This window comes from Strongylocentrotus purpuratus, unplaced genomic scaffold (assembly GCF_000002235.5).
Source record: "Strongylocentrotus purpuratus isolate Spur 01 unplaced genomic scaffold, Spur_5.0 spur5_scaffold_17, whole genome shotgun sequence".
NCBI classification, from domain to species: Eukaryota; Metazoa; Echinodermata; class Echinoidea; order Camarodonta; family Strongylocentrotidae; genus Strongylocentrotus; species Strongylocentrotus purpuratus.
The window spans coordinates 25,856,744-25,877,847 of NW_022145602.1; the positions used below are offsets into that span (position 1 = coordinate 25,856,744).

Genomic DNA, 21,104 nt, shown 5'->3' on the forward strand with positions numbered 1-21,104 from the left:
GTCTCAAATGACCCTGAATATCCACAGAATTTCAAAGCATGAAGAGTTCCAACTTTGTACATTTTGAAATAATCAGTTCCTACAGCGACGGAGGTGCTACATAAATAGCCTTTGTTTCCCCTTTTTCAAAGAATACTTCCACCTGTGTATCATGGAGTGCACTGCTTGTACATAAATGAATAATGATGACATATACGTGTCCAGTATTTTTTTCTCCATGTATTTCACAATTTGGTCGGCTATGACCTTTATCTGCTCATGCTCAGACTGCAACTTTGAACTGGCTTATTGCATGTAACACAATTTTTCACAGAAATAGGGTTAGCACCTCATTGTATACACCCAGTCACACTGACCACTACTACCAATCAACCAACAAAATGACTGAAAACATGACCAAATATAATTTGCCACGAACCAATCAAGCAAACTGTCCACAAATAGTCCTAGGACAATCGACAACAAGCCTCCAGAAAATTGTCAGCGTAGGCCCTTTCAAGCATGTACACAAGTTAAAAAAATTACAGCTGACAAATTCTTGAAATGACTCGAACCGCTCGAAGGTCGATATCACCTGTAATAGTCTTACAAAACAATGACTGTAGCTCAATATCATATCGAACAGCAGACAGGGATGCCAGTTAGAATTGATCAGAGGGCCTGAAAATCACCTAGAATGAGCTATTTTTTACACAAAAAAGCCTCAACTATAGTCTGGAAATAACTCGCCAGGGCCGGGATTCAAGCTATTGCCTGAAAACTGGCATCCCTTAGCAGACAGTTTTGTTGATTATTGGTTAGTGAGAGGTTGGTTTAAGGTTGGTTTACGTCTGGTTTGGCAGTGTCACTGGGGTTTTACACCCATCCCCCTCATAAGCTGCTACCCCTATTCTATCTAGATCTTGACCATACGACTGCACACACGATGGCTAGCGCTGACAGACCTGCTATTGCAATGAAGCCTACACCGGGGTTCTCTATTCTGAAGTTCAGCGCTGAAATCTGTAGAAAGGGCAACGAGAGAAGAACATGAAAAGAAATTATGATCGCTTTGAAGGGAAGTATACGAATAACGCCTTTCTGGCTCTAGATATACGATATCATCAAAACTACCAAGTTTGTTGAGCAGGCCTTATTTTTATTACATTTCTATTTTTCTTTTTGGTCGGAGGTCAGTTTGAAAATGATGTAGGTTTAAGCTTAAAGCCCCACTGCACTACTTGTAGCTACTTGCTCTCTCTATATAGAAGAGAATGTGTAAGCGGTGCCCGTTGGTCCCCCATAATCCTCTTTTTCTATGTTAATTGAGAGCTGATTTGATGAAATAACGACCTGTCAGTGACCATGCTGGGTGGTCTAATCCCTCCTGGCCAAACTAGTGCAGACAGGCTTTAAAATACACCATGTTACGTTGCTAGGCAGAGTAGTTTTCGGGAGACGAATGCTAGAACTAGTGGGGCCAGATTGTTGCCTAGGTAATTTGAATGATGGAACAATAAGTGCGAGGGATCGCACAGAACATAGAAGATTCTGAAGATATTTTAGGAAAACCTTTTGCGGATTGTTACCAAATCATCAATTAATTTATGTTCTTCATGACATCGCTTCTTTCAGACATTCTCATCAAGTTGGACTTTGACACTACCCTGAAGCTCTGTCGGATTAAAGCTGGGATATTTATTTCTCTGATAAAATAAAGATTTGAATAAATAAACTTAACTAGTTTCAAGTGACAATCTAGTAAGGAGTCAACCTAGTTCCCTTATTGATCCACTACATGTATACGTTTAATTTTAATGGAAACCTACAAATAATATTATCACATATTATCACAATATTGTCAAATTTTGGGCAGATTTTCAACGAGGGATTTGAGGAGTTCAATATCAGCAACTCTTTAATCTTCAATGTCAGCTCTGAGGCAAACCAAAGAGAAAAATCTAAACTATAAAATAAGTTCAAGAATGTAGCGAATGAGAAGCATCGAAAATGGATCACGCAAGCATTAATTTTTACCATATATGCACGGGAAGTGCATTTTGGTGATAACAATCGTTAATTTCTCAACTTTATACTCATATTGTAGACCCATCTTATAAGAAAACTACAGTGTAATACATGTTTTTAACTCCTGCATTAGTGATATGCACTGCACTTGGTTAAGTCACAATGAGACGGACAATGAACTTGACAAGTCTTGCTCATTATCCTACTGTGACTTAACCTGCGTGCAGTGCATATTCACTAATGCACTCACAAACATGAATTACTTGCATACGTACCCAGCCTCCTTGTTGTGCTATCCATGTTGCGATTCTCTCTGAGATGATGAAACGCACCAGATCGCCGACAATCTTGTGAAAGAAATCCCCCACACTCGTCATCACGTCTCTAGCGATACGGTAACCGAACATGAGAAGCGCCGAAATACGCCCCCAGTTGATGCCCTTGATAAATAATCTAGAACAAACGAAGAGGGGGGGGGGGGAATGAAATGGAGAAAGTACTAGTATTTAGAGCATGTTAGTGTTTGCCATGACAAAATGAAATGTTTTTAATGTCAACATTCCAATGAGATTTGTCATACATTTACATCAGATTTCAGACTTAACAATATCTGCTTTAAATTTATTTCAGAATAGCACGAACAAAATAAGACAAATTATGGTATAAAAATGAGTTTCTGAATCACTTTCAAATTTAAACTTCAGGCCTGCAGACATCACAAGGCGTAAACAAAAAAGATGTATTGCCCTTTGCGAACGACCCAAAAATCTTGAAATCTACGGTCGGCTTTGAATTCTAAAAAAATTATGTTTAATGAATACAAAAATATATATTTAAAGCATTCAAAAAATGAGAAACATCAGCCCAAAGAGGGAGGGGGAAAAAAAAGGTTTAAAAAAAAGATTTCCGACCGACCCATGTTTTGGCACCTACATGTAAAGGGCAATACAACATCTTTTTTTGTTAAGGCCTGATGGACAAATTAATAAAATGGTGAAAGAATGTTGATATACCTTCTTGCTACACCGGCGAATGCTTGATAGGCGGTTGAGGGGGTTATGTGTAGCATCTGGATCATCTGACGGAACTCTCCCTCGTACTGTGCATCTATTTGGTCTCCAATCTGAGCTAGTCTCCTCCCTACTCTCGACGTCGGACTGTGATTGGACACAAGAAGATATAATAATATTAATATTTAGTTTTTATACATGTATAGTGCTTAATACATTGTCTCTATTAAGCGCTTTACAAATTCCAGCCAGGTGTTACTTGACGCTCAAAAACTGTTTGACCAACAATGATGGTCGCATCCTACCGGGTACCCATTCAACACCTGGATGGAGAGTAGCAAGATATCAACAGGATAAAAAGATATTGAAATAAATGGGAATTCCAACAAAAATCCAGTGAAACTTGTGTCAAAATACCACTCTAGGTAGACTCAAAATGCAGTCTTTATAGCCAGGGGGTCTTTACATGTACATGTACATGTATACAGTCCAACCATCATATACATGTATACAGTTAACATCCGTCGCCGTCACCGGAAAAGCGGCGCCTTTGTCTCCCTTTTTGCTACGCATTTGCTATAAAAAAAATGATAGAAAAAAATGTTGATGTAATTAGTTCTTAAAATTAAATGTGACAATGTGCATGTACAATGTACATGTACATATATATGTACATTCACTGGTACAGACTATTCCAATATTACATGTACAAACATGTTGTATTTTGGATGATGGATTAGCTGTGATGCATGCACATGTACTGTACAATGAATATTTCTACACTACACATGCATCATGGTGATACATGTAGGGGTGTAATTGTTCTTAACTTGTTCAGACAATGTCATCTACAATTCTACATGTACATCTCTGGTGCATGCATGATGCACGTAAACCTACCAGTAAATGGTGTAGTTGTGTACACTGTAGGTGTAATGTACTTCTGAACAGGACATTGCTATACTAATTGTTTATATTATATCTGGATTACTCTGTACTTCCTTGTCAAATATTTAGCACTCGACATACATGTACAGTGCAAACATTCACATTCAAGCTAATTCACACACAAGAAATTCATGGTTCCTGTTTGGATTATCAATTCAAAAGAAAAAGAAAATGCAGTAAAACATGAGGAGTTTCTGTGCATGCATGCGTAGTGGTATGAATCATTGAAAAGTGAAGTACAGATGCTTGTTTCTTAGAAAACAAATATATTTGAACATATTGGGTGCTACAGTCCAGACTCCAGAGTCCATATTATTTATTATTATATCCTGCATCAAAAATTTGTTGGCTTTTGATTGGTTGAGAGCTTGTCACATGACCAGAAATATTTGACCTATTTTTAGAAAGTACTATATGAGAGTACTATTTTGGTTTACTATTTGGGAGTTGAAAAAAAAATGTGAATTTTATTTTGGAATTGATTTTTTTTTTTTTTCAAATCTTAATTTAATGAAGAAAAAAATATTTTAAATCTTTTTAGATAAAAATTGTCATTTTTGTTGTTCTAAATTTTTTTTCTTCCCGAAAATGTATTTTTTTTTTTTTTCTTTAAATAAATTTTTAATGCAGGATATAAAACAAATATACCATGCCTTCTATTCGAGGTGCTGGTTAAACTATAGGCCTCAGTAACTCCAAAAGTACCATTTGCTTTGGGGCTGCGCCCCTCAGCAAATAGAATATTGGAGTCACCTCTTGCGCATAGTTTTAACCAGAACCTCTCAAGGCAGTGTATATCTATAATAATAATACGCTAAGGCTCCGCGGGGGGCGCGACGTCTCCGCGAGCCTTTGTATTCTATTGTTTTTTAATGAGATCGCCGACCCAAGTTGGTGCGGCTATCTCCTCCTGAACCCTCCCCTCGGGGTACCCGTGCCCGGTGCCATCGTCCGCGGGAGAGTCTACTCTAGCGAATTGGCTATACTCCGCCCGAGGTCCTCCTCCGTGTCGACGTCCAGGGCGAAAACAGACGCGACATGCATAATGCAGGATATGCGTGACGACAGAGATACCTCATGGATATTCAACATGACATCCGTAGACACACGACCGATGACTATCCACTCACATTAAGTTGCGTATTAAATGCTCTATGCAAAGGGCGGGATTACCGAGAGTAAAGCATCTTTCTATAGGATGTGCTTTGTTGTAGCTAGGATGTGCCTTGCATACATGTAGTAGCTGCACAAGAGATACACGGGGCTTCCCGTCGACGTCCAAACTTAGAGACCTATTTCCATCATGATTGCCGCGATTTTTATATAGTTTTCGTGAATGGAGGTATGATATCAAAGCTTATTTTGTGATTATTACGGCCATGTATACTCAATTTTGATTATCATTTTCTAAAGGAAAGTTTTGACAAGAAAACCATTGGACTGACAATTCAGTCGCAAGCTAACTTCAGTCACCACACATCACAGTGCAGTAACTCAAGGAATCTCCAACACCGGCACCGGGCACCGCAGGCGTCCGAGGCCTGCGGCGCCGGTGTTCGAGCTTCATGGAGTGGCGCTGGAGTGTTATGTGTGTGAGTACAGCTGAGCTGAGCTCGAGTCGAAGAGATTTGACACTTTGAAATTGTTATCTGTTGGTTTGCATCATTATTGCCGCGATTTCAATATAGTTTCGTGAATAGATTTACGAAACCTGAGCTTAGAATTAGTAAAAGTATTACTAATGTCTACGTTTTTAAACGACTGTCTGATTTTCTTGTGAAAATTTTACTTTGAAAAATAATTATCGAAATTTATGGTCAGAAATAATCACAATCTAGGGTCTATTATGTTACAGTTCTTGCATCAAATCAATGCATGAAAACTTAGTTATTGAACTAGAAAAATGTTTTTTTTTTAAATAGGCAATTATGAAGAAGGAAACCTGAAACCCTGAGTTGAGTGTATATTTGTTTCAAGGGGCCATAAACCCCCAAAAGCTCGGGGGTTACGTTCTTCAAAGTTGGGGGGGGGGGGGAGAGATCAGATCGCAGCGAGTTGAGTGTATATACAATATAGGCGTGGGGTCCATGGGTTTCAAGGGGCCATAAACCCCCGAAAGCTCGGGGGTTTTAGGCGTTTAATTAGGGTCAGATGAGCATATTTTTAATACTTTATTTGTGACACTTGTGGGTCACTAATTGGCGTGGGGTCAATACGTAGAGTTGCGTAGTGTTGCTACCAACTACGCTGGCCTACGTTACTATATGCTGAGGGACAGAAAGGGGTACGCAAGATGAACGAAAACAAGTCATCATGTTTAATTTTTTTCGCGTACTTTCAGCGTAGAAACTTGACGCAGAAAGTACGCCTTTTTACGCAACACTATGCTACCCTACGCCAGATCGTCAAAGCAGTAAAAGCTTTCCACACAGTAAGCAACCATATAAGCAAACCTGTACTCCAGCCTACGCATAACCTACGCAGGGACTATTTTCCCATTAATACGCAGCCTAATTTCTGCGTAGTCGGTACGCCACACTACGGAACTCTACGCAGTTCCAGTGGCTTAAAGAATAACTACCGGTACAGTTGGATCGTTTTTTTTTTAATTTTTATATAAGGCCAAATTTAAAAAAAAACATGTTTAGCGTCCTGTTTTTTCTGAAAAATGGGAAGGAGGAGGCCCTTTTTTTTTTTTTTTTTCTTTCAAAATGGCTGCTCCGTACATTTTCCCTGACATTCAGGCTTTTTTTCAAGATGGCAGCCGACAATTTTTTTCTTTTCTTTTTTAAGATCAGAAATACATTTTAGCAGTGCTTTTCATGTTTTTTTTCTTTAAAAAAAAAAAAAAAAAAAAAAAAAAAAAATAGGAGGCGGCCCCCAAAAAGGAAGCGGGCGGGGAAGCTGTTTAAAAAAAAAAAAAAATATAGGAGGTGGCCCCCAAAAAGGAAGCGGGCGGGGACGCTAAACATGTATATTTTTTTAATGGCCTGAATGGCAAATAAAGTTCTCGGTGGTTTTAATTTAGACAGTCTCTATATATCTATTTACACCCCCCGCCCCCCTCTAGAATCCCGCGGATTTCCGCGGGTCCTGCTAGTTTGTATAATATACCGGTAGTATATTTTCTACGTGCGAACCTGCATGAAACCAGTGGAAACTGCAAATACTGATTTTTTTCTTCACCATACAAAACAATCGGTAAGAAAATGAAAAAGAAACAGTCTCCTAAAGACCTGCTATAGGACTGTGTATAAAGTCAGGAACTAATGTGCAAAGAAATGCTCACATTCGTCACTTATTTATGGTTCAATCATTTTTCAAGGAAGTTATTCAACCATGGAAATTACTTGGAATTTCATTTCAATCCATAATTTTCAACATTGAAAACTTAAAAATGAATCTCTTCTTTCCCAAAAGATGTACTGTATGTGAACAAGAATAAAATGTTTGGTTTTGAATATTTGTTAGCATGCAAGATTTTTGTGGTCTTTCTTTCCTTTCTCTTTTCCTTTTTTTTTTGGGGGGGGGGGTGCATACCAAAATGTCATCAAAAACTACATGTACGTGTACACATTGTTAATGTTTAAAATCAACACCAATATCATTTGATTAATAATAATGAATAATAATAATAAATAAATTGCAGTCAAACCTGTCTATCGCGACCACCCAAGGGAAACACAAAAAATGGCCTTTCAAAACAGGTGGTCTTTGTATACAGGTTCCTTTGGTACATGATTCAATGAGAAACCATTTTCAAGAGAAACAACAGATGTGGCCTAAATTGTTGTAGACAGGTGGTCACTAAAGCAGGTTTGACTGTATAATAATAATAGTAAAAAAAAAATTACAAACGGTGCTTATCAAGCGCTTACCACCGAAGTCTTGAAGTGGACAACTATTCTAAATAAACTGGGAACTACCTTAAAGGGTCTGCAGTGAAATTCTGTAACTCTGGTATCCTAGGCGTTGATATATTAATATCATTCGTCTGATCCTGCATGTCCATCGCCAGCCTCTGGTGGAAGAAGTTTCTGACGATCATCTCCGTCTGTTCAATCACGTTCTCCTCCGTGTCCTCCTGCACCGTCTGGGTAATCGTAGAGGTACCCGTTGCCATGGTTATTTTTAATTATCGTCCACAACAAAAACAAGTTGATTTTGTTCAAAGTGTGCCAGCAAAGGCCTGCCTTTCTTCGTGTCTATCTTCCTCTTCAAACTCAGATTTCTATGTGAAAGTACCACAATTGTACTATCAGGTAAGTTTTTCCTGTATGCACATACACGATTCCCAGTGCATGGGGCCCCAGAAATAATTACAGGATACTGTACTGCTATTCTCAGTAGGCTAATAAAGCCTTTTCAAAAGAAATATTTCTCCTTTTAATAATCTTTACAGAATACATTTCCTGGTATCATCTCCGACGAATACAGAATCTTGTCCAATTTTAAGTGTTTCTCGCCCAAAGAAGTAATATAAAATGTAATTCTCTCTTTCACTTGCTAACAGTACAATGTGGTATGCAGTGTTCCACATACTCAACTACATGTAAATGTAGATATCTTCACACGTGGTATATAGGTGGTATTCCCAATTGGTGGAATTCCCAATTGGGTACACACAAAGCTCAAAGAACCAAGTTCTTGGAATGTCATGGACACACGTATGAATTGACAAAAGGGAAAACCCCCTTTGTAACGATCCTCAGGGTTCAAAGTCTACAGCAGTCTCTCTCTTTGTGAGCTTCTTTCTCAATTACGTCCCTCACTGGTACCTGTAGTCAAGAGAGAGAAGAAAAAAAGGAAAAAATTATTCCCCCCAAAAAATTATAATACCGTAAGTAATAATAGAATTACTAATAATAGGCTTCATATCTACATTTTACAGAGGATAAAAGACACTGTCTCTTTAATAGTCCAGGGGGGGTGTTTCACAAAGATCCTAAGTAGAACTTAACTCTAAGTTGGACTTAAAAATTATGGACAGCCATTGGAGTCTTAAAATGAAATATATTCAAAAACAGAAATTCAAGTATTTTAGACTTTTTATTAATTCCACATCAAGAACATAGAATCTCCCATGATAATAGTAAATATGAATGATTTGAATCAACATTTTATGTCTTTTAAAATAACTTTTACAAAATGTTTCCAAGGATGCTAATGGCTTTCCATAATTTTTAGGTCCAACTTAGAGATAAGTTCAACTTAGGATCTTCGTGAAACACCCCCCAGGAAAAAATGAGAATAGTAGAGGACGAGGTATGACCTTGTATATTTTATGAAGAAGTCAAGTAAAATATTATTTCTCAGAAATGTTTGCTCCGTAGGCGTGGGGCAACGGATTGCAAGGATTTGAAGCCAACCTGTATGTATGTATGCAGTGGGTACCGTATGTTCAAGCTTCAAGTTCAATAATCAAGCTATACAAAACATGTAACACTTCCTATAGTTGTAGTTTGCAATAATTCGACTATTTTTGCAGTCATAAGAGATTTGACTTACGGTACATGTCGGCAGAGTTAACTGTGCTGGTAATCAACATCAAATATACTTTCTATAAAATAAAAAAAATCTATTTGCCGAAGGTACTGTTGAGTTGAATTTTTGCCTATGATTTGGACTGCTGGAAACCACTGAGAGCCTGAAACTATACAGGTTACAGGTGTACAGGTATGCTTATCTTTCTTCCAAGTATTTTCGGCACACATCTACTGCACATGAAAAATGCAGGAAAAACATTTATGTATACATATATACTACACAATAGGAATTCTACTCACAGAATACAGATATTTGAATGGGCTTCACCAATTATGTCTTTCAGAGAATTTGTAACAGGAAGAATGCAATCTTTCCTATTTCTTGGTAAAACAGTGCAAGACAACCTTGGCCATGACAGAGTATGCAATACTGACCAAAAAACTTCCCTCCAAAACATGCTAGACTTCCTAGTCCAGACACCTCCTTTGTTCTTATCCCAAGTTATCATAACAAAGCTATGTCCTGGAACATTATCAACAAGCTCCTACTTGTTATTAGTCATCCATTGTTCTGTGGACAAAAGACTACCACAGCCCAGTCAGCTGGTAGACTTGTTTACAAGAAAGTGATAGTATACATGTAGTTTCCATTCGCAGACCCTTTCAAAATACATTTGTTTTTTCATTTGTTTTTTTTAATTTGTTTTACATGACTGCTAAGAAAGCATACATGTACATGATGGAAGGTAAGCAACCAGTGGACCAAGGACTTCCAGTTCTCTCTGAGGGACTTGGTAATGAGGATCAATGCCTTACCAAAGGGCACTAGTGTCTCAAATTGGTTTTGAACCCAGGACCTCCTGCTCTACCACGAAGCCATTACGCCTCCACTATGGACTTCTACATTGAAAAATTATTGGTTTCATCATATTTTCAAGACTGATACCGGTAGTAGAGTCAGTTTTCAAGGACTTGCTTGTAGATGCACAACAAAATAGACATGCATTTGTAGTCTGTCTGATCACTAAAACTAAAGCAACAATTTTTTCATTTTTAACACAGATCAAAAATTGAACATTTGAATTTATCTACATGTACATGTACCCTGCGACCATCACAATTCTTTTCCCGTTTCACTTCATCCATTTGGACATAAATCACATAATCTTACATACAAATTACCATATTAAGTGTTGTACAGTACTAAACACACATACATGTATGTACATTTACATCAATTACCGGTACATGTAAATTAAAGAAAAAAGTAACATTAATTGAAATCAAAAAGGCCTTTTGTTTTCTGATTTACAGCTAGCAATAGGGCTTACAAGTGCAGAAGTATATAGATCGTATAAAGGGGCAAATAGGTATAATTATGAATAAGTTGTGCAAGAATGACCAGTGCTAAATAGGGAACAGAGATGTATTATGTAGACTAAGCACTGTCTGTGTGTAATACTTCAGTGTTGGGGATTGCACCATCCATGCTTCTAAATATAGTACAGTGCTTCCCAACATGTACATGTGTTATGAATGTCATCACAATGGACTTTGGCAAGTTTTTGTGTGATTAGATCATCTTTGTCTTTGTCATGCAGAGAAAATTTCATGTATTCAAAATTAATTACAAATAAACTCTCTTAATACAGCACTGAACCAGATTATAGATGAGTTTGCGAGTGTGACTTGATCTACATGTAGTGTACCACTTCTACATGTATGTACATGTACATACACATGTACATGTTAGTTTGATATGAGATTTAAAGCCAAGACTATTAAAATAGTTTTTCTCTTTACTTACCCTCTCGTGACAATCATTCTACATTTTGTGGTTCGGCTCAATAACTTTTCAATCAAAGCCCTAAAATGCATGCCAAATGCACGAGTAGAAAGGGCAAAAAATTCTGCACACACTGCATCCATTTTTATTTCATGATAATATTTTGTTTGAAAACAGGAATTTTAAAAGGAAAACTAAAATGAAATCTTAACTTGGCAACGTGTTGGTTTTAACCAAATGATCATAAGGTCTTACTCTACCAGGGTGCGGGGCACTGAGCATTTTCCTATGTTGAAGTTGGAGCGATAATAACGTGTACATGTACATGTATATCATTTCTCTTTTTGACTGCACATCTGATTGGTGGTAATAGGCCAAGATTAAGAGGGGGAGGGGGGGGGTGAGTGTAAGCGCTCATTCATACATGTACATGTACATGTTAAGGCTACTACGAGTAGTCGAATACTTGAGTACTGTACTTGCACTGTTAACAACTACTCAAGTACGATTTCTCGTACTCGAATATTCGGCCGCCATTTTTTTTTTTTGGCCAGCACCTGGCACTGTCCAGGCCGACGCTTACCCGTTCCCGGGAGGCAGCGCCGGCATGGTACAGCGGGTAAAAGAAACTGGGACCAAATGTCAGGATTTCTGTTTGGACTCAGAGGAAAATGGATTATTCTGTCATCTTTGGTTTTAAAAACAGCATTGTTCACTATTATTATTATTATTAAGTCGGCGCCTTCAGCTAAACTCAAAGTAAAATCGTTTGAATTTTCTGAGACGGACTTGGAATACTTCTCACGTAGTATGATGGTGGCAAAAACAACAAAAAAAAACGAAAAATTCAACAAAAAAAAACATTGCGTCCGAATATTCAAGTATTCGCCTGTGAGCCTGGGAGTGTACTCGAGTACCTCATTACACGGTTATGCACAGCCTTTGTACATGTACATGTATATATTGATAGTGAGGTGAAATGTAATTTTGATATAAAAATAAGGGATCTGGGCTAACTCGGACCGAGGACAATTCAGCCCGCTTAAAAAACAGTCATTTTTTTGTCATTTTACCCTAACCCTAACTCTTAAACCTGCAAAAACTGACCATTTTTGCAGCAGGGCCGAGGTGTCTCTGGTCCAAGTTAGTCTTACTCCAAATTATTCGCAATGCAAAATTAGCCATCGCATGATCCTCATTCTGGGACTAGCGACCCTACTGAAAATCAGAATCACCAGCGAAAATGCGGACGATCCCTATTTTTTGGCGGACGCATCTGTCCGCAGGCCGCATTTACGAAGACGATCCTTGTTTATGCGGAGGATCCTTATTCTCAGACAAGTGCCGCTACTGATCATGTCAATTTAAATAAGATGAATTAAAAATAAAAGAAATCATTTCACACTTCTTTCACTTTCATTTGACATTTCTTTTTTTCAGTTTCAAATTCAATCAAATTGACTTTAATTTTGGAGAGAAATTTGTTGCAGGCCTTTCATCATGAATTCATGATCTCACAACCCACAACTGAATAGAAAAATTGTTGTGTACAATATTCTGCTAAAGAGGAAAGCATCAGTAATTCTACAATCTCTCTTCCATCTTTATTTTGTTTTTACATGTTCGCTAACATGGCTAATGTCACCCGCTTTCATTATCAATACAAATATTTCAGTATGTGGGCCCATACAATCAAACACTGTTCCACTCACTCGGCAAAAAGCGGCACACAATTACACATTTTATAGGATATCTACAAAAGCAGAAATACATTTATATCAGCATTTATATACCAACTTACCTAATTTTTAATCAACAACACGGTCTGAATACACTAGGTATCAATAAACGCAAAAATGATTCTTGTTGTCTTGTCGCATCACTCATTCGGCTTCCAATTTGTAATGCTTGCAAATATGGCGTGCGGTGAAATGACGTCATCACGTCATGAAAATACATGAAGCTCGCTCGATATCGATCCGAAAGAAGAAATTGATAACTACAAAACAAAAGATAATGAGGATGATGAAGGCTTTTGTCATAATTCTGTAGAAGTAAAGAAATTACAAAGTTTTAACGAATTAAAATACGAAAATATGAAGTAGAGTCTAGAGATGATTTTTTTTGTTTTTTGTTACTAGGGTGTCGTGTCGGTACAAACAATTTGCAAGAAGCATGAAGGGGCGGGGCACTTTTAAATTTAAGTTACATTGTATTGGAAGGTTATTGACTTTCATGCCTCTAAACAAAATGGCAAATGGGACCAAATGTAATGTAAAGGGTACATGCGCGATCAATGCACACACGCACGTGTTCAATCATAGGGATAACTTCATTTGGAAATTCGAGGAGGGGGCAGCAGGGAAAACATGGGCGTGGTCAAGTTTGCTAAATGCTGTGAGGGAATGGGTGGCAGTAGGGAAAATATGGGCGCGGTCAGTTTATGCTTTGATTCTGAGGGAATTGGGGTGGGGGGGGGGCAACCGTAAGACATTCCTAAAAAGCAAATAAAGAGATATACAACAAAAATACAAAAATGTTTTGATTAGTTGAGATAATCCCGTTTATGGACAAAGGGACGCTCGACTGGACATTGAGTGCCGAGGCAATTTCACCAAAATTGTTTATTTCACTGCGTATTTGATGTAGGCACGTTCGGTGATGGGGTTGGGGTGGAGCCAAGGGGGGGGGGGGGGGCAAGGTTGCCTCCTCCTGACAGATCCGTGATTCTTCATGAATAAAACTGTTTATTATAAGCTGAGATTTTTTGCCTCTCCTGAACCCAAGGCCGTCTAAATACGCAACTACAAGAATTGTGGTGTCACAAACAAAGAATTTTTTCATCTTGTATAATATAATCTGGGAGATATAAAATATTTTAAACAGATTTCATTTATTAGGCCTCCAAATGAAGGTCTTCGTGTAGGTCCATAGGCGCCGGAAGTTGGGGGTGGGGGGGGCAGAAAAAAAAAAGCAGTAAAGGAGTAAAGATGGGGGTAAGCGGATACTTTTTTGGGGGGGGGGGGGTAGTCCAAAAAAAAATCGCAACGACTCGGCCAGCCGAAAAGTCGCTCAGTGGGGGGGGGGGGGGGGGGGGGGGGGGGGGGGGGGGGGGGGGGGGGGGGGGGGGGGGGGGAGGGGGGGGGGGGGGAGGGGGGGGGGGGTTACAGATTTTTTTTTTGGAGTCCAAAAAAAAATCGCAACGACTCAGCCAGCCGCTGAATAAGCGGGGAGGGGGGGGGGGGGGGGGTAAGAAGAAAGGAAGGGGGGATTCACAAAAAACATACACAAAACATACACATAAAAAAAAATCAAGGGGGGGGTTTAACCCCAACCCCATCACCCCCCCCCCCCCCTGCGTACGCGCCTGCCCCACGCCAATTTACGCTCTACCTGATCGTTAACTCCACTTTGAAAAACGTTCCGCGGGGCCTGCATGTAACCTGTAAGAGTGGTGGTGATGCATATTTTTTTTTCTGCGCCCCCCTTCCAAAAGTTGTTGCTCATTACGTCACTGCCCCTGGAAGGTGAGCACCCTGGAATGTCCCCCCCCCCCCCCTAATCCCAAACTGCTTCCGGCGCGCCTGTGTAGGTCCATACATTCTCTCTTTTAAACGCGGGAGTATTCCCTCCATTCTCTATCTGTGATGATTTTTGATCGACCTCTTTGTATTTATAATGAACAAAAAAGTGGTTGTAGAGGATTTTATAATTATTATCATTTTGGGAGAAGAGAATCAAACCCCCTTTTAAAAAAATTGGAGCCCCCACCACCTGAACTGAAATATGCGAGGAACATTTGAAAATAAATGCATGAACCCCGAGCCCCGGCAGCCCCTGTATAACTTTGAAATAAGGGCCCCTGTTTAAAACTGATAAGTGATAGGCCCTAAGTATTCTTTTTATTTTGACACATTCCCCCTCATCCTTTTTAATAACTAAAGTGCCATTTTCCTTATTATAATTGCTACTTTTCCTTTTTTAATAAATGCCCCCATTTCCATTTTCATAAGTGTCCTTTTGCAATTCTGGTGAGTGCCTCTTATTAGGGATCTCCCTGCTCTTATCAAGTGCGAGAAGTACTTTTTCTCCTTAGATAATTCCCCTTTTTATTTTGAAACCATGTCCTTTTTTCCCTAATTAGTGTCCTTTTCCCCTTGGATAATTGCCCCCTTTTCTTTTCACAACAAAATTTACTCCTAATTTAAATCGACTACAAGCAACTTTGTCTTTAATTTCACCCAAAGCATGCTCTGCTATACGCTCGCTCGCAATTAAAGTTGATATAAATTTGTTTTAATTAGAGGTCTTTTCATTCTGTCATGATTTGATTGTGCCCATCAGGATTGTATTTTCGCCTTTTTATAAGATATAATTTTTCGAACTGCGACCTCACAAATCTTTTAAAAAAATGATCCAATAAGTGCCTTTTTGGCGGTGCCCCCCCCCCCCCCCCCCCCCCAAAAAAAAAAAATTGAAAGACGCTCCGCCGCCCCTGGACTCGTTTCACAAAGCCTTTTTTCAATGACAAACGACACAAATCAGTGACAAATCTGCTGATAACCAATCAGAAGCAAGGATTTCAGTAGCTTATAACAAAAACTGTCATTTAGTGTCCTGATGACAAGTTACGTGAAACGCCCCCTAGTGTTACACATTTGCGCGATGTAACATGAATACTAACGATTAATTTTATAAACAATTTTAGCAGACAAACATTTGTTGGTCCATCCCCGGCTCAAGTTGCCAAGTAACAATTATTAATTTCAAATTTCTTGTAGTCCTCCTTCCTTTGTTATCGAACTGCCTCAATTTTCTTCGTTATTTGATATATTTGTTCTGAAATTAAATAAACAACTACCTGTTAAAATCTGGACAATTTTTTTTTTTAATACAGCCCTATGCTTATACTTTAGTTTGGCCTACAGCTTTCAGGAAAGAGGACACTTTTTTTTTTTTTGATCTCGAAATTTGAACATTTGACATTTTGCTCCGTTGGGGGGGGGGTGTAAGGTCAGCTTATTTAGGTCAGCCATGGGAATTTATTTGTGTTTTTTTAATAAATAATTTTTTTTTTTTTTTTTTTTTAAATCCAAAGGGGGAGTGGGGTTTTAGGGGGGTTTTGGGGGTTTAAACACAGAAAAATACCCCCCCCCTCCTGTGTACGCGCCTGGTTGGGGGATTTATGGACCTGTCAAAAGCTTTTGACACCATGAATCATAACATTATGTTGCAAAAACTTACTCATTATGGTATACGAGGCACAGCCTTAAAATGGTTTAAGAATTATTTAGTTAATCGAAAGCAATTTGTTTCATTTCAGTCAGTAAATTCCCCTAACTTAAATGTGTTATGTGGTGTTCCACAAGGATCAATTTTAGGCCCCCTTCTTTTTCTTATTTATATTAATTACATAGTAAAGTCATCACCACTTCTTACTTACGTGCTTTTCGCAGATGACACTAACATATTTTGTTCTCATGAATGCTTGAATACTCTAATTTATACTCTCAACAATAAATTAGTTAAAATCTCAACATGGTTTAAATGCAATAAATTATCCCTTAATTTAGATAAAACATGTTTTATACATTTTTGTGCTTCCCAATCACACTTTGATCAGGTTATAAACATTGTTATTGATGATATTTCTATAGTTGAAAGGAAATCGACAAAATTTTTAGGTATAACTTTGGATTCAAAGCTTACTTGGAATAATCATGTAAATAATATTACAACATCAATTTCAAGGGCAGTTGGGGTAATTGGTAAAATGAGGGACCTTGTACCCGAGAAAATACTTTATACATTATATATTGCATAAAATAGTGTAACCTTATTTTACATACTGTAATGTAGTTTGGGGGAACTGTAGTATAACTAAGATTAATATAATTTTCTTTTGCAAAAAAGAGCACTTAGGATTTGTACTCATTCTAATTACTTAGCTCATACAAATCCGTTATTTTATAGATTAAACGTTTTAAAAGTGAGTGATTTGCACTTAATATATCAAACAGCAATCTGTAATACACACAAAATTCACTTCCTCTTTTTCATGACGTATTTATTCCTAATTCCCATTTTCACTCATACCCAACCAGTGGCGTACCTGGGGTACTCCGTCAGGGGGGGCAAGCGACCGAAACAAACAAAAAAGGCGATGCTAATTTTCACTTCTGGCGAGCGAGCGAGCAAAACAAATCTTTAAGTAACGTTTGGTATATAAACTGGTATTGTTGCAAGTTGGGGGTGGGAACATTCACTTGTTAGCGACGTTAATTTCATTTTTTTTGCAAACGAGTGTAGCGAGCAAGAAAAAAATCACTTCTTTTTTAATAATTGCCACTTAAACTTGGTTTATTGTCCCATGCAGGGCGCGGGAACAATATTGTGTTTAGGGTGATTTCATACCCATTTTAGCTAGCGAGCGAAAATACATCTTTCTCTCAATGAATTGCTATATAAAATTTGTTTCATTGTTGCAGTTAGGGGGCGGGCACAATCGTGTTTAAGGCAATGTCAATCCCATTTTGGCGGGCAGGCAACCCCCTACATTTCTCTTTTTAATGATATTGTAGCAGGTTAGTGGTGGGCACATAATTCCACGAGCTAGCGAGCGTAGCGAGCGAAAAAAAGAAATCACTTTTCTTTTATAGGGAAAATATGGTACATAAAACTTGGGTTCATTGTTCCATGTCAGGGACGTGATTATTAAAAGCGGTGTTATTTCTATTTTGGCGAGCGAGCAAAAAAAAATCACTTCTCTTTTATAGGGAAAATATGGTATATAAACTTGGGTTCATTGTTCCATGTAAGGGACGTGATTATTAAAAGCGGTGTTATTTCTATTTTGGCGAGCGAGCGTAGCGAGCGAGCAAAAATTTTGTAATGATAATTGGTTCATAAATTTCAGATTTTTTTGTTGCAGGGCAGGGCTTACACAATCATGTCTAAGGTAATGTTAATTCCATTTTGGCGAGCACGAGCACGAGCACACCAAAACTTCTTTGAATAACGTTTGGTACATAATTATTAACTGGTTTTTGCAGGTTGGGGCGGATACGTTAGCGTTGTCAATTCCATTTTGGCGAGCGAGCATAGCGAGCAAGCAAAAAAAAAATTCTCTTTTAATAGAAATTAATAAATAAACTTGTTTTTATTGGTGCAGGTCAGGATGGACGCAATCGCGTTTAACGCGATTCAATTCCTTTTTGGCGAGAGGGCGAAAAAACTCTTCCATTTTTAATGATATTGTTGCAGGTCAAGGGTGGGCACAATTGTTTCCAAAGCAATGTTTATTCATTTTATTCGCGAGCGAGAAAAATGAATTAGTCTCTTTTAGTAACATTTGGTACATAATTGTTGCCATGGTTGCAGGTCGGGGCCCGTCGGGGCAGGCACAATTGTATTCTAGGCAATAATAATCCTTTTCTTTTTTCAGGGGGACGAGCAAGTGAAAACATTTAATACAAAATAGGCTAGCAAGCAGTTCGCGCCAGCGAAGAGTTTCAAATTTGTTATATCACTTATATTTTCCTATTTTCATTTGCTTTAATTTTTCAGGGCCGTATGCGGAATATTTTTCTGGTGGGGGAGGGGAAAGATGCGTTAAAAGTTTTCGAAGAATCTCAAAAGCAAAAGGAGTGAAGGGAGTTCGAGCGACCGAACTGGTCGTGAGGGTACTTTTGCATTTTCAAAAGTAGAATTGAAGGATTTGGTATAGGCCTACACTACATTTTCAGGAAAAAAAACTCTACGTTTTCAAAATATCTGGGGTCAACTGCCCCCCCCCCCCCTGGTGCGTACGGCCATGGTCTTTTTTTTTTTTAATTTCCCCTTTTTTATTCCTTTCCTTTTATTTTCCCTTTTTCTTCCTTTTCTCTTCTTCTTCCTTTTTTCTTTCCCTTTTTTCCTTTTTTCTCTTTCTTTCCTTTTTTTCTTTTTCTTTCCTTTTCCTTTCTTTTCTTTTCTTTCCTCTTTTTCTTTTTCCCCCCTGGAGCCCGTCAGGGGGGCACTCTGCCCCCCTGTCCCCCCCCATAGGTACGCCAGTGTACCCAACGCGTAATTGTACTGATTTTCATTTACACAATCCTAAAACTTTGTTAGCGCATAAGTCCATAAGATATCACGGTCCAGACATTTGGAATGCACTCCCTAGACATATTAAACAGTGTACATCTCTGTATTCGTTTAAAGCTACACTAAAAAAACATTATTTCACAATATAATGTATAAAGATAAAAAAAAATTAAAAAATAAAAGCGTTCTTTGTAAAACTTTAGAAACTACATTAAATTTTGGTCTGACGTTACACAGTAATACTGACGATTCAACATTTTGGCGCATGAGGACACTTGCACCCTTGTCTTTGTTTAGTTTCTCTCTTATCTCTGTCATTAACGTATAATTAGTAGCCTTATAAAGATGAGATTAATATGCTAATTCTATAATTATTTATATTGAATCCAACTGTTTATATTCACATTCAATTGTAATATATATCATTTGAGTATCATGGCCCCCTCTTCTTGTTACTTTGCCAATATTTCACAACTCATTTTTATCTTAGCTCGGTTGACCGTCTGCTCAAGCTTTTGCTTATAACGACGACCTTCTGCTTTCTTTCTTTATACACGCAATGGCCCAACGTATAAATTATACATTTGTTTTTATATTTTGTATATTGTTTGCATACCTTATGTTTTATATAATTATCCATATTTGTTGTATAACTGATTTGTTTGATTGCAGAAAATAAAGTCTTTGAAATGAAAAAATGAAAAAAAAAATTGAAAAGGGCACTTTAATCGGAGGAAGGTCACTCATTAAAAAGGAAAGGAATATAGGGGCATATTCAGAGAAAATCATATTTGAATAGGGGCACTTTCTTATCAGAGGCAGTACAATTATGAAGGAAAAGTGGTCCATATCAAAGGAAACTAGACATATAATACTTGTTTGGAAAGTATAGGTGGGCTGGTCAACTAAAATTTGAGACAAATTAGGCATTGTCAAAGTAAAGCAAGGGGCAATCATATTTTTCATTCGGACATGCATTTATAGGCCATATTATTAATTGTCAAAATGCGTGGGCACATAGTATAATCCGGGGAAAGGCATTTCATAGGGGAGGACATTTGTCAAAGTAAAAGAGGCAGTTATCGTATTTGAATAGGGGTACTTATACGAGGTTAAAAGGGGCACTTACAAGAAGGGGCGCTTCTCATGGAAGTAAAAAAAAAAGGGTCACTTAATTCTGGGGTACTTAAAACAGGTGGGGGTAGCTTAATAAAAGCCTTGCCCATGCCAGGGGCGGATCCACGTAGCGATTATTCCGGCCCGGGCCCCCCTAGCCCCCAAAACGATAAGAAATAGGATGCCGGGTCAACAACAAAAAATTCTCACGAATTAGGTGAAAAAAAACTAAAAGTGGTCAAACCCCTCCCCACCCCCCCCCCCCCCCCCCGCTTATATACCGGCTGACTGAGTCGGCGCAAAATATTTCCTGAAAAATTGGACCAACTTGAAAAACAGTGCCTCCTACTCCCCCCTCCCCCCCCCCCCCCCCCCCCCCGCTTATTCACCGGTGGCTGAGTTGCAACTAATATTATCTCTCGGATTGGCCCCCCCCCCCCCCCCCATTCTTCCCGCCGGCTGGATCCGCCACTGGCCCATGCACAGGAGCATGCAATGGATGGGATCGAGGTACGTGGTTTGTACCGCAACAGTAACACAAATCCCCCCCCCCCCCCCCCCCCCCCCCCCCCCTGTAGAAAAACATGAAAGCGAACGGAAAGGGTATGCAAGGAATCACATGACCACACTCATGCACTCGACTCGACTCGACTCGACTCTCGCACGTAG

At 38.6% G+C, this 21,104-nt stretch overlaps 1 protein-coding gene across 1 annotated transcript; it reads right to left on the reverse strand.

Moving 5' to 3' along the window:
• Positions 1-800: 800 nt before the first annotated feature.
• Positions 801-13,144, reverse strand: LOC115917937 (bcl-2 homologous antagonist/killer-like). Its single transcript, XM_030987976.1, has 5 exons — positions 13,039-13,144; positions 7,892-8,743; positions 3,021-3,164; positions 2,283-2,460; positions 801-1,002 (listed from the first exon to the last, which is right to left on the reverse strand). Exons 2-5 carry the CDS (start codon positions 8,086-8,088, stop codon positions 892-894), a joined length of 630 nt encoding a protein of 209 aa, XP_030843836.1. The 5' UTR covers positions 8,089-8,743; positions 13,039-13,144; the 3' UTR covers positions 801-891.
• Positions 13,145-21,104: the final 7,960 nt, after the last annotated feature.

Bases quoted from the DNA above. Each gene is read 5' to 3' on its own strand.
- LOC115917937 (XM_030987976.1), bottom strand. From the start codon at position 8,088: ATGGCAACGGGTACCTCTACGATTACCCAGACGGTGCAGGAGGACACG. The intron at 3,165-7,891 runs GTAGTTCCCAGT...GTCCAATCACAG, and splicing joins TTCACTGCAGACCCTTTAAG to TCCGACGTCGAGAGTAGGGA. The intron at 1,003-2,282 runs GTACGTATGCAA...CCCTTTCTACAG, and splicing joins TAGCACAACAAGGAGGCTGG to ATTTCAGCGCTGAACTTCAG.